This window comes from Lycorma delicatula, chromosome 4, assembly GCF_047948215.1.
Source record: "Lycorma delicatula isolate Av1 chromosome 4, ASM4794821v1, whole genome shotgun sequence".
Classification (NCBI taxonomy): domain Eukaryota; kingdom Metazoa; phylum Arthropoda; class Insecta; order Hemiptera; family Fulgoridae; genus Lycorma; species Lycorma delicatula.
Window position 1 is genome coordinate 50,730,904 of NC_134458.1, and position 17,956 is coordinate 50,748,859.

Here is a 17,956-nt window from a genome sequence, read left to right on the forward strand (position 1 = left end):
AACCAGTTTCTTTAAACCGTTGTAAAATAGCATTCATTATCCCTAGTCCAACAGCACACTTAGAAGCTATTTGTGCTATGTTCAAAAAGAGAAAGAAACAATTTTCGAGCGCTTTGTTGGAGTTATGTCCATTATTATATACTCAAGACACACAGAACAAAAAATACGAAAATATGGTTTTGTAATAAAGAATTAAATAAACTTTCACAAAACACTATTTATGATATGAAAATTGCTACAGTTAAATAACCAAAGAATAATAACCTCACATTACACAGATAAAGAATGGGCGTGATCAAGCTGTGTAGCCACAACATAGAAATAAACAAAATATTCCCTGTGTTCGGATTGATCTGCACGCTACTGTAACGGTAGGGAAAGTGGAACAAATTGAATTTCATGATTTTATTAACGATTTATATAATAATTTGATTTATGATATGTGGAAATGAGAATATTATCTAAATTTGTCGGTCTCTTTCGGTATAATTTACAGAAATAGTCGATCTGTTATAATGGACTGACGTTTTACCATCCACTCTGTTTTCCTTATCCTGAACCTTTCATCCCTATTACGGCTTCTGTGATTGTAGGTTTAACCCTGTTTGATTTTTCTTGTCGAGTGAGGATGTGAAGACCTGAATAATCAGTACATCTTCGGTATCTGTTGTAGAGGGATGCCTGCGGGCCTACTCGTAAACTCTTGTTTTCTGTCCAGCAGCTGCATAATAATATAATAATGAAATAATATAATGAATAAGATAATGAAATGCCTATCGTTAAGCCGGGCCTTTTTATATAGCCGGGACTACTACATATTCGATGACAGCCGTCGACGTTTCTTCATGTAGTCTCGGCTATTAATATCGTATACGCAGATTCTATTCAAATTTAAAACAGATTTTAGACAAAATTTCGATTTTATATTTCTGACTGTAATATTACTCGGCTACAATTATAAGGAAAAAAAATTGGATCGCACTGAACGGTACCGAACAAACGTGGACTAATGTTAATGAAGAAAACGTGTTTCGTCCACTGAGACGATCGAACATGGATAACATGAAATGAAGAATAAAAATTCTGATTTCTATGAACCATAAACTATAATCGAACACAATACGTTTATCATAAAGAAATCGATGTTAATAGACGATTTAAATTTTATTGTACGAAAAACATAATATGATATTTTTTAAAACTTATTTATTCTATTTAAACCGAAAATATCGAAGGAAAATCGATATTATTATCGATTAGGATTAGGATTAATCGATCGTATTAGAATTAACCGATATTATTATCTAGAGGATTCCTTTCTATTATAAATAACTGAGAAAATCCAATTTCTCTTAAAAAGTAATTTAAATAATAATTTATGTCTCCTCTGTAGTAGACAAGAAGATCGGATGTTTCCTTTTGATGTACCAGCCTAAAATTATTTTTCATTTATATTCACGGTTATCACATTTATTCACGTTCCATCGTTTTGTAAGAATATGGTGATTTAAGAAAATAAAAACAACATTAATCGGTAATTTCGATTTCTTAATTGCAACAAAAATCGGTTGATTTGTTTCTTCAATATATGTATCATATGATAGAAATTCGTAATTTTGTGAATAATATATGAATAATGAGAATTTATGTTTTGTCATCGATTTAGCCTTCCGCTATTATTATCTTTTATTAGTAAACATCATTAGTCATGTTTTTCATCTTTTTTGTACGAGTAATTTTCCTATTAATATCGTGCTATTTTTATCAACATTATTATTATTTTATTTTGTAATTGTATATTTACGATATCTGTATGTACATGGTTCCGTTCAGGCGTAAAATATGTCAAGGAATAACGCGAAACTGTAACGAAGTTGGTTATACAATTTAAATTTTTCAAAGGTTAATTACATTGTGTTCTGATTAATTCGACTGGTATTAAATTTGTTGATTTTTTTATATAAAAATGTTTCTCTGTAAATTTTGCGAATTAAATAATATGCACAAAACTATTTCCTTTTTTGAACGCGATTTAATCCGTTACGATTTTTTTTATGTATTTCTATTAAATGTTTAAAACTTTTCGTATAAAATAGTGTTTTACCGAAAACTTTTTTCCTCGGGTTTTTTCCTAGGTAGATAATGATTTTTTTTTATCACTTATCTGAATTTCTTTTTAAGCTTTGATAGTTAAAAGTGTAAACAGTTTTTGTGTGAAATTTTATATGACATCTTTTATATAAAAATTCCCCTTTACTAGAGGATCTTTGTTTACACGTTTAGCAAACGGGATATTAAGATATTATTTCGATTAAAATCATGACTTCAGTTATTTTTCCCCGACCATACGCGTATGATTCTATCGACGGCTACGCTGTACCGAACGTAATTAACTCATCGATTCGTAAAATTCAATTTCTTTGAACCGAGAGATGAATAAACTTGAAGTAGATAAATAAATTAACCGCACGCGTAGACCTTCACTTTTTAAAACAAATTAAAAGTAAACCGACCGATAAGTACGAGAGGAAATTTATTATTATGACATAAATAAGTATCCCGTTAACTGATGGTAGTAGAAATACATTTACGTTTATCTCACAGAGTTTAAATTTTTGTAACAAGTGCACAAATAAACATCCCCCCTCTATTCTTTAACAAAAACAACTAAAAGTAACTTTTTTGTGGGGGAGAAATATTTACAGATCCATAGCTACGACTATTCGTTGAAAAAAAGAGATAATTCAGTTATCAATATGAGTGTTAGCACAACGATAAGAAGTCTTAATTGTATCGGATATAATAGCAGGTGGGTTAAAAGTATATTATATCTTTCTAGTGGACACACGATAACCGATATTACGATTCGACGCATTGAAAATAGAAAAAACGGTGGTCCTAACTGGTTTTTACGGCAAAATAAAGTGTGTTATTCCACGTCCCGATAACATCTAGGGTTCAGTCCCATATCATACGTAAAATTCGCATTCATTGCGATTATAGTCGTCGCATCGCCTTACTCGATTTGTGCGGAATGTTAGTATTGATTGTATTCCCGTATTAACTGTTAGTGAAACTGTATTTCTTTTTTTTGTAGTATATTTTTTTTAGTTTTTCTTATTTACTTATTATCGATTTCGTCGTTTTATAGTGTAATGTTATAAAAGAAATTTCTTATAAATCGGCGACTGTAATAAATTTTATATTATTAAATTCTTTTACGGGGTATTATTAAATAATTATAATTAACATAATGACATTCTATTTGAAAAAAAGGTAAATTTTTTTAGTGTATAAAATATTTTATTATAATTGTTGACAAATTAATTTCATTGTACGCACAAACTCTGTTGTGCATTTTTTTGTTATTGAAAAAGTATATTTAATTGTCATATCAGAAGTTTAAAACAGCTTTTAAATTTTTATATTAATTGTTTTAACTTCAAAAGTGTTTAAATTGATGAATTTATATATATTTTTTTAAACTAAAAATTTTGGTGTATGAATAAGGGGAGACATTGAGCTATTAATTCACATATTTTCAACGCTCCATTATTCTAATGTTATAATAATGCTGTGATTCTAATGTTTAATAATAAAGTTGCTAATTATTAATGAATGATTCAAAATGTTATGATTTTTTTGTTGTTTTATTATTGTATAATTTTCTTCTTCATGCATATTTTAGTTGCAATAAATGACAATATTATGTTATATTAAGAGAGAATGATTTAAAAACACCCACCGGGTTAGTCTAGTGGTGAACTCGTCATCGCAAATCGGTTGATTTCGAAGTCGAGAGTTCTAAGGTTCAAATCCTAGTAAAGGCAGTTACTCTTTTATAGATTTGCACATACTAGATCGTGGATACCGGTGTTCTTTGGTGGTTGGGATTCAATTAACCACACATCTCAGGAACGGTCGACTTGAGACTACAAGACTACATTTCATTTACATTCATGCAGATCATCCTCTGAAGTGACACCTTAAGGTGGTTCCGGAGGCTAAACAGAATAACTAGAGTATGATTTGGAAACCGTATGAATTAACATTGTTCTTATTCGTTGTAAAAATGCCTTTTCTTTCGTTCTTGTGTTATTGTTATTCCTTACCTTAGTTTTAGTTATTATAGTAAATTATTTACAATCTTCTGACGTATCTCACTTATATTTTTCGGATCGGTTCCATTTTACTAGTAGAATTTTTTATGTAAATATTGATAAAAGTATTTTATAAGTATATTATTGATCTCTAATTCTAAACGATCTAAAAATAAATTCCATGCTCATTTTCAAAGTGTGGACTTTTTTACGCCCCTTATTTTTTAAATACGCTTAAGTTATATTTTTTAAACGTTTGCTTATATTTGAATATACAGTAACATTTAGTTAAAATTTAATAACGGGAATCGACCTTTTATTATTATTTTTAATCGTATTTTCTTAATCCTTTATCGAAAATGCAAAATTTTTCTTTTTACTAAAAACAAAATATTACAAAAGGAGATCTTTTTTTAATTCTTAAAATAAATAAATAAAACAAAAGGTAATGAAATTTCGTAGAGAGCAGGTCAACGAAGAATTAAATATTAAGATAGAGGAACACAACGCATCAGAAATTGCAGAATATGTAGTAAAATTATTGAATACAATCGAAATAAAATGTAAAAAATCAGACTGGCATTAGCAAAAAACCTTTTCATCCGAGTAATTCTGCCGGTATCAAATCAAAAAATTAAAAATCTTGAAAATATTTCGATGGAGAGTAGCGCTTTACGATACGATAATGAAACTCAAACTGTAGGAAAAAATGAAAAGAAAAGAGTAGACATCTTTGAAAATTATATAGGTCGATAAAGTATCAAACGAACAGAGATCTAAGACTGATAGAGAGATTTGTAGAAGAATCTTCTGAAGAGACGGATTACTCGGCGGTTCATTAATCATGCAGTTGTAATTAATTTGGTATTAAAGGGATGTGTACAGAATAAAAATTATTGAGGAAAGCAAAGATTGGAACTTATAAAACACATAAACTGAAGTTATATAATCCAGGCGATAAAAATACAAGGGAAATAAGAAAAAAAAATTATTGTGGAAGAAAGCTGCAGTCGAGCTCGTAAAATCATTTAGAAGACTAATATTTTACACTAATTAAATAAACAGGTAATTTCTCTAATTTTTAAAAAAAAATATTTTCGCAAAAATAGTTATTAAAGAAGCGTGATAAAACTACAAACATAAAACCTCCGTTAACTGAAATCCGGTTTCACCGGTCGACCTATAACCGTGATGAGTAAAATATATTCCACAGCAGAATTAAAATTAAAATAGGTTTTTGTTTTTTTTTTAAATATGACTCGTAACGCAGCGAAGAAATATCAATCCTTACATTTAAAACAATGCTAATTCTTGTTCCATCTCGTTAGAGAATTCTTTTCGATCATAGACGAGCTGAATTATTGTTATTATGTATATTAATCTCCTTATATTAGTTATATTTAGTTTTTAAATTGATTATAGAGCCGTTTTGGAACCTTACCTACTGCCGCCCGATCTTGGATATTTCTAAAATTGTTCGTGTGATTGTTCCAAAATCTAAAAGTAACAGCAGTTCAGCAAAAAAAGAAAAAAACTGATGCTTTTAATAATTAGAATACTGGAACTTTTGTTTCAGTGTACTTTTATGTATATTTGTTCTTAATTATTATATGTTTTTTACATGAACATAAAATAAAAAAATTATTCTTTCCAGTTTTTTGTAAAGTATGCAAACAAATTATATTTTCATGCTTTTAGCAATATCTTTGAATATTAATCACATTTAAAAAAACTTTTCATATATTTCATCTTTAATACAAGGAATCGTTTAAGGAAATAATTTTTCTTACTTTTAATTATACGATTAATAAAAATATATATTTATTGATGTATTATCCAAAATTTTGTTTATATTTCGGTTTACAAAGATTTTAGTGAAAAAAAACCTTAAAGTATTAAACAGACCATACAGATTTTCCTGGTTCTTTAGTCGAAGTTGGAAAAACTTAAGATTTTAAAGAATTAAAAAAAATAATACATTTTTATTTTTTTTATCACTCTGAAACTGTTAACTTGTGATTTTAAACAGCCAAGCACATTTATAAGCTGTGTATTTAAAAAAATATTTCAGTATGTTGAGTCGATTTCGGTCATCTATCGGTCACTATGTTGATCAATTTTTTCTATGAGCGATTGTTTTTTTCTACAATAATTTAATGATTTTACTTTACGGACTATTATAGAATGTAATAGAATAAAACGTTGACAACAAAGTTGTAATATTTTCATGGCATTTATTCTTATAGTGGAAAAATAATTATACATAAAAATAAACCAAAAAAGTTATAAAAAATTTATATTTTTTAATTTTGATAGGCTTCCCTACCACCCACAGTATTGCTCCCAAAGTATTTTATTTATTTATTTATTTTTTTTTTTGATCGCTTGCACTACTACTATGTCTAGGAAGACATTAAAAAATATGTAATATACAAAAAAATATTTTTGGAGAAGGGGGAATTGTGGGACAATTTTTTTTTTAATGGTAAGATAAGCACGCATGCATGTACTGAGATTAATATAAAATGAGATTGTTTGCAAAATTTTGAGAAATTTGATCAAAAAACTATCTACCTTACCTTCTGGAGATACTGATCTTAAAATTTTACCAACAAATTGTCCCCTTTACACGAGTCTGTAGAAAATTAAGATTAAGGTTCAAACACCCCAACATCTGTATATCAGCCCACCTTTTTTTTTTTGCGGGGGGGTTCTTGGATCTTAATACGTCGAGAAATGCAACAAAAAAACCACCATACTCGTAAAAATAGTTCTAACTTTTTCTTGTTTTAATTTATCAGCTTCATTTTTTTCCAAATTGAGGCATTAAAAAGGGTTGGAAATTTTTTCAATCGATTTATCACTGATTCAGATCAATTTTTTGTTGTATATTAGTTTTTTTATCGTCAAAATATGATTTTTTTTCCTTCTTTTTGGTATCGGGCTGGCACTATATCTCCTAGTACTTTTTTTTCCTGTTTAGTTGCCGTTTAGATAATACTTCAGAGGATGAATGAGGATGATATGTATGAGTGTAAATGAAGTGTAGTCTTGTACTGTCTCAGTTCGACCATTTCTGAGATGTGTGGTTAATTGAAACCCAACAACCACCAAAGAACACCGGTATCCACGATATAGTATTCAAATTCGTGTAGAAATAACAACCTTTACTAGGACTTGAATGCTGGAACTCTCGACTTCCAAATCAGCTGATTTGGGAAGACGCGTTCACTACTAGACCAACCCGGTGGGATAATATCTCCTAGTACTGTAGGTGCACTGTTACACTGTTTGATAACAGTTTTTAAAGAGATTTACTATTTTATTAATATTATTCTCTTTACATTATATCAACATTACAAATTAATAAATGTGTATTTATATCTATTTAATTTCGGGCGGAAAATCTTTTATTACTCTGGAAATATTGTTTCTTATATGACAAAAATAGAATTTTTTTTTAACAGGTCTACTATTTATGAATAATGGTTTTTACACAGTTATAACCGTTTAGGCGTTTTCTTTTGTTAGCCAGACTGTAAATAAAGATTAATAATAATTTTGGAGTAAAATCTATTGAATATATATAATAATTATAAACTGTACAATGAAAAAAATTTTTATTCGTGTTAACTACAGATTATTAATTCCGTGAAGAGATTTTTTTTAAATTTAAACATATATATATAGATAAGATTAATTGTCTAGGGTCAAAGATGATTTTGTAGCATACATTATCATAATATCAACTCTTTTTTAATGAACTTCTAAACGTCAAGAAGTTTTTTCTACCGATGGATCATTTTTAATTGTAGTAAAATAACTAAGTATAAATAATTCATAATTAATTAACGGTAGTAATTTTACGCTTACTGAAATGAATTAAATAGAGTATATTTATTTCTGTTTCATTTTAACGGTCTTAATCTAAATAAGGTTCATAATAACAAACTTTAAAAGAAACAATCCGTAACGAACACCGGTCGAGTACTGAGCCTCATAATAATTGTCGTTATTTTTCTCGTTATTACTTTTAAACATAGTTTGTACGACGTATAATTTGATATACCTTTAACATTAAGTATTTTGTCTATAATTAATACGTCGTATCTTATCAAGTAAATGATAGATAAATTAAAGTAAAATAATATTGAATCGTACAAAAAAATATTAAATAAATTTGGTCGATCGGTTAAAAAGTGCATTGATTTTTAAGATACATTAAATGAAATGAACATTATGTAATATAAGATACATATATTTTTTTTTATCAAAATTATTTTTTAAACATCGTCTGATGTTTTTCTTTTTGTAGAAAAAACCTAATAAAACTTTGTTTATTTTAAATTTAGCTGAAGACAAAACGTACATGAAATATTTGATGTTCTAAATCCAGAGATAAAGTTACGTATATTTTATTATTTAAAAAGAGAAAAATTGCTTCTTTATTAGAAAAAGTTGTTAGCGTTATTGTTATATTAATCTCAAACTTATTACGATTAGCGGTTGTAAAACGTATAATTTACTTAATTTCAAAATATTTATATGCGTTTATATGGTGCAAATGTGACATGCAGTTTATTAAACTTTCCGATTATTCGAGTTTTTTTTAAAGATTTTTCTCCCATTCTTCGTTTTTTAGGCCTTCATTAAAAAAAATTTCTTTGTGAAATGTGTAAATTTTCCTATAATTTGCGATGTCCATTACCGAACCAGATTGGTCTGTTATTCGTAAACATATGCAGGAGATATTCTCTACAAAAGCTGTTGCCAACCTATCCGGGTTACGTATACTCTCAAGGATATTCTTGCCATACGATGTTAAGTGTACTAAAAAAAATCAACAAATAATAGTAGGAAAAACGACTATTAATAAATAAAAATGTATTAATTTTTTTGTCTTATCTAGTTTTATTTGGTTCGACTATCTTATTCTTTCCAGTAAAAAACTATAAGTTTTAAATAATAAAACTATTGACTAAATTGATTAGATGTATTTTTACTAAAAAATTTGTGAAAATACTTTATAGTGGGTTTCGCGAGTGGTAAATTTCATCAATGATCTGCTGAATACAATTCAGGATTGTTTTTGTGTATGTACGTATTTATACAAGGTTATCTAAATCTGTATGAATAATGTGTTGTTGTTTTTTCAACTTATTTTTACTCTTATTACACTATTAAAAGTATATTTATAAAATTTTAAATGTTACATGTTTAATTAAATAATAAATAAATAAAAGAAACTGAGATAAGAGTAGATTTAGATTGCAATTAAGAAATAGTCACCCGTAGAGCGATGGATTTTCAAACCTTTTCAATCGATTACCCTGAATTATACTCGTTTATTGTAATTAAGTTAATTATATGCATTCGGCTTTAGTTGGTAATTTTAATAAAAGCGAACGTGTTTTTAATAAAAGTACTTGTGGAAAATGTTTTATTTTTGTTTAAATTATTCTGCCTTGTATAATTTTTTTTTTTTAAATGCGATTATTAAAAAGTTTCTTTGCTTTTATATTTGTGTTTACTCTGTAGGTCTGCATTAGATTATCTGAAACTAATATTATACGATCGAGAATACATAACTTAAAATGTTCTAACACTTCGAATAATTTTATGTTACGTCGACTTTAATATTAATACTTATTTGTAGCGAACGTTTAATTTTTTCAAATTATATTCTACGCATTGTTATCGGCTGATTTTACTCACCAGGTTTTAATAATACGAACACGGTGACAGTATGCATAAGTAACAGCAGTAGTTCCATTTTCCCCCTTAATTTTTTACGTCGTCTGAGATGGATCACTTCGGCGGACCACTCGCTCCACTTAAATCGATCTTACAACCATCGCGCGGCCTTACTAGCGACTGACTGACTGACTGACCGACTGACTTAACGCTTCTCGGTCGTCGTGATGAAACTAATACTCGCTTAGTCTACTTGTTTGTCTGCGTCACAGTCACCGTTCTCCCACCATCGACCGGCTTCACTTGCCGATCATTATGCGGTAGTCGATTCCATCATAGCTAGATCCGGTGGGTTAATTATTTTAATAGTTCGATAATATTGTACCGTTCCGATGATCAAGCGTTTATCTCATCGTTTTGCGGTGTATTTATTATTAGCCGATCTGATCGATTACTTTTTTCCCGTTTAGGTCTGATTGATCCTCGCACAGTTAACTGTACCGCTGTCTAATCTAACAGTTTTCCCGGCTCTTTTATCAGGACGTACTTTTTTAAATTAATGACACGTAAACCAGACATTTTTTATATTTAAGGTGTCAAGGATTTTTTATCGATTGTTATTTTGCTTTACGTAGCGGGAAAATCAAGAAGGATATCGGTAGCGAGTGCATCGAATTGAATAAATTGTATTTATTACTTCTAAAATAAAAGCTATTATTATTATTTCTCACAAATTGTATTATACATTCCATTATTTATTTTTATTGTGTTTATCAAGAGACTCCCAAAATATAATCGAAGCAAAATAAAATGAAAATAGGCCATACCTTACTAATAAAATATACGGCCTTTAATTTTCCCCTTCCGTTTTCAGATCGTTTTCAATAAAACACAGATTTAATCTTTTTTATTTTTATTTCATATCCACTAATTCAGTAGAAAAAATTATTAGAAACCATTTTACTCTTCCGCACCCACTTCCGGAAACCTTTTTGGTATTACGTCTCACAATTTAAAATTCGATATCTTTTATGTGTGCCGTATCAGTAATCGTTGTAAGCGACCTGATTGTAGATAGTTTTCCCGAAAATCACTTACCTATTCTCAAGCATAACGAGTTTTTCGATACGCTAATAAAGAACGTGAGGACTTTCCCCGTTGCTTTTAATTTAACCTACCGAAATGCAGTTGATGATTTTTCTTTTTCCTGTTTAGCCAACGGTAATTACCTTTCAGATAATACTTCAGAGGATGAATGAGGATATGTAAATGAAGTGTAGTCTTGTACAGTCTCAGTTCGACCATTCCTGAGACGCGGTTAATTGAAACCCAACCACCAAAGAACACCGGCATCCACGATCTAGTATTCAAATCCGTGTAAAAATAGCTGACTTTACTAGGACTTGAACGCTGGAACTCTCGACTTCCAAATCAGCTGATTCGGAAAGACGCGTTCACCACTATACCAAACCCGGTGGGTTGCAGTTGATGTTTAACAAGTGACATCCTCACTCTGTTCACCACAAGAACTGGCTAAAAAATAAACATAATTACTCTCTTAGAAATTAATTCTTACTTGTTTCTTATGTATAATAAATATTGGGATAGTTAGTATAAAGCAATAAATTTATATGCACCCCTTTCTGTGAGAAATAATACATATATATATATTTATTTAAATTTATAAATACCTCTTTTTGTGAGAAATAATACATATTATATATATATATATATATATATATATATATACTGATTTTGGTATTGGAAATTATAATTTTTCTGAAAAGTGGATTTTTTTTTATAGAATAGGAAATTTTTTTTTTAAAAGTGAGGGCGAATTTAAATTACTGAATTATAAAAAATATAATTTCCCCCCCCCCAAAAATTGTGTTTATTTGTAAGTAATTTCATATGTTTAATAAATTCTAGGCTATGCTAGTTTTTGACCTCATTAAATATGTTTTGTTATACAGTGTTCAAAAAATGATTCAATCTTATGGGAAAAAGAGTAAGTTGCAATAATTGTTGAAAGTGGTCACCATTATACGATTCACATAATTGAATATGACATTGCATGCACTTAAACACATGTTGTGATGTTTGTTGAGGAATTGTAGTGACACTTTCTTTAATTTCGCTCTGCAGTTCAAGAATGGTATGAAGATGAGTTTTGCAAGCAGCATCCTTAACGTATCCCCTCAAGAAAAAGTCAGGAGGGTATAAATCAGGGATCCGAGGAGGCCACATCTAATGTATTGGGAGACAATGAATATTCTCTGCTGCACTTTGTAAACCATTTTTCCTTTTAACTTAAACCTCCAATAAAAGAAGTAAACATTCTTCCATAAGGTTGCATCACTTTTTGAACTCTCAAAGTAAGGAAAAATATTCCTATAATCTTTTATTGAAAAATGTTTATTTTCAAATTGACTGCCTCTTACATATATACTTATATATAAGAGATTGTAAACTTAAAGTAAAACTCAGCAGTCCACCACAGTACAGAATCTAATAATATTTCTAACCTTATTATTCATCAGTTGATCAAAAATTAAAAACTTTAAAATTACACATTTAAAAATTAAAATTATCACATATATAGTGCAAAATATGCAGTAAAAAATTAAAATTAAATATTAAAAATTAAACATTCTTAATTACATCAAATTTTAAAAAGTTTTATGTTGAATCATCAAACAATTTGATGTTGAAACGACTGACAATGAGGGAAAATCTCGAAAGTGCTTTTGATGTACAAACGCAGAAGTAATAATAAGGTAAGAAATATTATTAGATTCTGTACTGTGGTACAGATTACTTAGTTTTACTTTTGGTCTTTAATATAATTAGTACAGAGGAAAATCTGGACAACAATAAAGGAAGAATTGATTTAACTAAATTAATATATATATTACATTTTGTACTAAAATTCGGAACTTCATAAATTTATGTTTTCAAAATTGCAGGTGTTCTAATTTTTTAATATTTTATATTTGTTAGTTATTAAATTTTATTTCGAAGCACTTTATTTTAAATAAAATGACATTTACCTTATCGATTAGTAATTGTAAAAACTAGTTACGGTGAAATCATTTCGTGTTAATGCACCAGTTCCGAAACGGAAATAACAACACTGAAATTTGTGATACTTAGTTGTTCCTCTATGAAAATGGAAAGTATTATTTATTAATAAAATATAAAGATATTACTTTTATAAAATTGTATTAGTTCAGAGTGAAAAAATACATTTTAAGAACAGTGAAAGCAGTATTTTATCCTGTACTTTATGTTGCTGATTTTGGTACAAAAAAGAGGCTTAATTTAAAAAAAAAAAAGTTAAGAATTGCCAATTTAAATCATAAAGTTCGTTTATAGACATATTTGGAGTAGGCTTACTATGTAAAATATGAGAAATATCTTTAATAATCTGTATATTTCTTTATTTGGCATTTTAATGTTGTGTAACATGTACACAACATTTATGCATCAATGATATCAAGGATTTGAACAACTATTCAACTGATAGTCAGTATGAAAAAGTTACAGTATTAATTTTGTTCTATTTCTTAAGTAATTTTGTACTTTAAAGATCTAGATACTGTAAATACTGCAAGTTGTTCAAAAGAGCATTAAGAAAAATAAATTAGGTAAAAAATAGTTGAAAAGAAATTAATTTTATTTGCAAGGATGGAAAAATTAAAAAAACAAAGCTACAAAGGGGGCAAACCATTTGAATCATCGTATAAAATTTATACATTTTAGGGCGGTGTTAAATAAATTATGTTGAAAAGCATTGATGATACTTGAATGAGAAGAACAAATTATTAGAGAAAATTTCCTTTAGATAAATTTTTAAAATTAAATTGTAAATAGGTCAGTCTAAACCAGAGTATGAGGGTAATGTGAACAATATCATGGAATTGTATTTGTTGATATATGTATTAACTTAATGTTACCAATGTGTTTCATAGAATTGTTTTTTTAAAAGTATTTTTATAGTGTATTTAAAAAAAATTATAATTTTAGTTATGTTTTTATACATTTTTTAACAAGCGGAAATAAAATAAATGATAGATAAAAAAAAAATTGAAAATCTGTCCATATTCAGATGCATGTGTTGTGTTTAGTTTTGTTAAAGATTTGGCTGGGAATGATGTAATTATTGCTGTAACTTGACATATATAAATTACCATTTAAAAAGAATATATATTTAATCATGACATTTTATCAATCCAATATTAACACAATGTTGCTCCTAGATCACTAGTTGAGTTATAGGAATTATATGTAAATAGGAAATTTTTTATCAGCGACTGGATTTTCTGGTTTTTTATACTTTTCATTAATTTTACTGTATATATATATATATAATGGGTTAAACATTTTTTTATTGTAATTTAATGCAGTATAGCGTACCCACTTACCAGTCTGCATCATGCATATATATAACTTCAGTACCTTTCACATATCGTAAATTAGTATTAGAACAGAAACTGCATTTTTTTTTAATTCTACATAGAAAACCTTACTGAATTTAATTTCAATAAAACACCTCTTGCATCAGCTGATTCAATAGACATTAACAATCAAGAAGAAAACCGTAAGAATAACAACTTTTGTCAGTTTAAAGAAAATACAAAGAAACTTACTTATTATTTAGAAATCTTTTTTTTAATGTGTTTAATAATTTGTTATGTTTATTTTCAGTTAATTAAAAACAATAAAAAAATTATTAACTTATTATTTTAGTACATGTTTTTTATAGTGAATTGTTTATTTTTTTTTATATGTTTTCAGTTAATGAATGAATGTATTTTTGTAAACAAATTTTTAAATTCATATACAAAAATGTTATTTTTTATAAAATTATGCATTTTTATAAAAAACACTCATCATGATAGGTTTGGTATGGTTAACAATAAAATAAAATTATTTGAAACAAAACTAGATTTTTCAGTTTCATTTTGCAGCATAAGTACTTTTCTCCGCTTTTGACAATCAAATGAAGTTATTTCTGAATTTAAAATTAAAATTACTTTTCTATTACAATGTGAATGTAGCTGAAATATGTTATTTCCATTTTCTTTAATTGTTTTTTTATTGTGGGATATAGTTTTCATAAGGTGTTTATCAGGTTTTTTATTATGCAGTTTTTTACTATTTTTCAAAAACTGGGAAGGATTATCAATTTTATCCTCAAGTATTGACATGCAGTGCAGCAATATAAGTTATTAACATGTAGATTAATGTCAGTGTATGTTGAAATTTTAAAAAATTAATTCAGAATAAAAAGGAAATAAGGTATACATTAAACCAATCAAAGTACTGACAACAGAATTAAAAAAAAATGTATTAATGACTAATATTGCATCTATTACTATAGTTACTTTAATGAAAGAAAGAGCTTGTCTTTGAAGAGTTAAACTCTTAAAAATCAGTTAATGAAAAAAAAAATAGTTTTATACTCTATTAAAACTTGTTCTTTTCTGAATTATTGTTGTTAGGTGTGAAATAATTACATTTCGCACCTAGCCAATTATGTTGGTAAACTTTCTTTATACTGCTGGGGAGTTTCAACATTTCAATAAGAGATTATATCCTAATGTTTTAATATATTTAGGAACATATTGGTTTCAATTTTGGGAAGGCATTTATTTTTAATTGCTGTTTGGGTCTCAGAAATGTTACAAAAGTTTTTTTCACTGAACTATATGTTTTAATGGCCCTACTGCAGGCTGTACATAGTTTCATTTTCAGTTGGATTAGAAAAAGAACTATAAAGGAAAAAAGAATTTCCATTTATGTTGAGAATCTTCATTGTCTGTTAGATAAGAGAACAGCTATTTTGGCAGCAAAACATCTGTACTGGCAGTTCTAAGGACTGTGGTTAACTTTAACTGACTACAATAAGATAGAAAATAACAAGTTTTGTTTTATAAAAAAACTTAAGTTCTCCTTTTAAGTAGTTCATAAAATTAAAATGAAAACTGGTCTTTCTTGTGACACTTGATATAATAGGTTGCTTACTGCTTTCTTATTTAAAATTACTATTTCTTTTCTCAGAAATAATAAGTTTAAAGGTTACCGTGAAATAGAATTATGGGACTACAAATTTACAATGAGTGTATTTTTAATTAAAAAAATTTGGATAATTATTTCAATTGTTATTTTAAATTACAAAAAAAAAAAAAATGTTAAATCGATGTTAATGTATTGTTTTTCGATGCAAAGAGTTTGATCCCAAATTGTTTGGAAAATTGGAAAATAAATAATATTATTTAAATAAAAATTTTAACTTTTTTAAATAACGTGTAGAAAATATTGACAAATTAAGAAAGCATGTAAAATTTTAAGATATATTGAAAAATAGTTAAAATAATTTTTGAAAAATTTTAAAATAATAATTTTAAACTGAATTTAACTTTTTCAGTTTTTATGGTTATTCTGAAAACAGTTTATTTTATGTTGTTTTAATAATAATTAACCCATTATTATGAATACAATTCACGCTTATATAACTATTTTGGGTAGATTATTTAGATTGGCTCCTCGGTCACTAGTTGGAGTTTTATCTGATCTCCATATCTGAAAAGAAACTCCCTGTGGTGGAGTAAAGTGATGATAGTCACTGATATACTAACTGAGGAATGTAAAGAGGTATTGTGAACACAAAGAATCAAGGTTGTTTATCATCCAGTCCAAGTCTCTATTTGTTAGATTAAAGAAAAACCTCTGTACTATCTTCATAGTATACAGAACTCAACAGTTCAGTTTATGTAATAACTGGACTTCTGTTTCCAATTGCAGTGGTTCCCACTACTTGAGCCATAACCCATCTCTGTATCTCAGAAGGAAAGTAATAGCCATCAAATGGAAAATACAATGGGGATGCCAACTTCCAGTTCATGAAAATTTGCTCATGGAGCAAGTTTACTGAATCCAAAAAAAACATTTTGTCTTATCTTAGTAAAACTCCCTCCATTGATACTCTGGTAGATAAATTAAGTTATGGGGTTCTCATAAAAAGCTCAAAAAGCTGTGGTCTTGGACCAGCATGGCATCATTGAGCGAAAATGAACCATTTAATGAAGAATTCAACCCGACATGAAGATATCTAAAGTGCATGCGTTAAAGTGGTGCTTTGTCAATTTCCTTACCTTTTTATATAGCATGGAGCAAAGTATGATCTGCATCACCTCCAGTTGCTCATTATTAGCTTTACTCCAAGTAAATATCGAAACAACAAAAAAAAAAAATGAAAAAAAAATTAATTTTTAACACCAGATATCAGCATTATTATTTTTGCACAACAGCAGTAAAATGTATTTTAAGATGAAATACTTACATTTTAAATTATTATACTTTTATTTACATTTTAATTGGACTAAAACAGATAATGGACTACATTCTTTGTTTGTTTGGAATAGCTTAACCTCATTGACATCATTTAGAAACTTGAAAATTTTAAATGTAAATTGATCTTAAAATAAGTATTCACTGCTGCTGCTATATCTCTATATGCAAATATTACTGCTAATATTTAGGTTCCCTCCTTTAAAATATTAAAGTAAAGTATTGATTTAGAGAACATGAGAACTAAAGTTTCAAAATGGCATAATCAAGTTAAAATTGGTGTATTTGGTAAACCTGAAAATTTAAAAGTCTTTAAAATGCTTCATGAAGAATGATTAAAGAAAAATCTGCTCGAGAAGCATTAAGTAATGCCTGTAAAATTGGAAAAATTTTTAATATATTTTCACTAATAAGTGTCTTATAGAGTTAGTATTAGTTTTGTGATATTTAAGAAGAGTCATTCTGAGTCATCTACAAATTTAACGTCACTAATACATTTGATTGAGCATCTAACTTATATTCTGGTCCTAGATCCAATTCTTCTCTTAAGTTTGATATTTGTTTTATCATTCGCCACTCACCTCATTATGTACTTGTATTAGTCGAGTATTTACATAGATATCAGTTTTTAATTAAAAAAAAAAAAAACTTATTAGTTAACGTGTAATTTAAAAATTATTTTTTGAAAACATGATTGCAATTAAAATTTTACTGTAATGACTCTTGATACCTGTCTTTTAATTAATCTAATTATCAATATGTAAATTGTCCTAAGTAGTAAAAAAAAAAACTTATATTAAACAACCAGT

At 27.7% G+C, this 17,956-nt stretch overlaps 2 protein-coding genes across 2 annotated transcripts in view; one reads left to right on the forward strand and one right to left on the reverse strand.

The window, feature by feature from the left end:
• The window catches only part of LOC142323383 (uncharacterized), an 85,054-nt gene extending 75,019 nt beyond the window's left edge, over window positions 1–10,035 (reverse strand). Inside the window, exon 1 of the mRNA XM_075362941.1 lies at window positions 9,816–10,035. Coding sequence (XP_075219056.1) covers window positions 9,816–9,873 — 58 coding nt within the window. The 5' untranslated portion in view covers window positions 9,874–10,035. The remainder of the gene's footprint in view (window positions 1–9,815) is intronic.
• The window catches only part of LOC142323382 (rabankyrin-5), a 207,064-nt gene that overhangs the window by 124,553 nt on the left and 64,555 nt on the right, over window positions 1–17,956 (forward strand). The gene's annotated exons all lie outside the window — the stretch shown is intronic.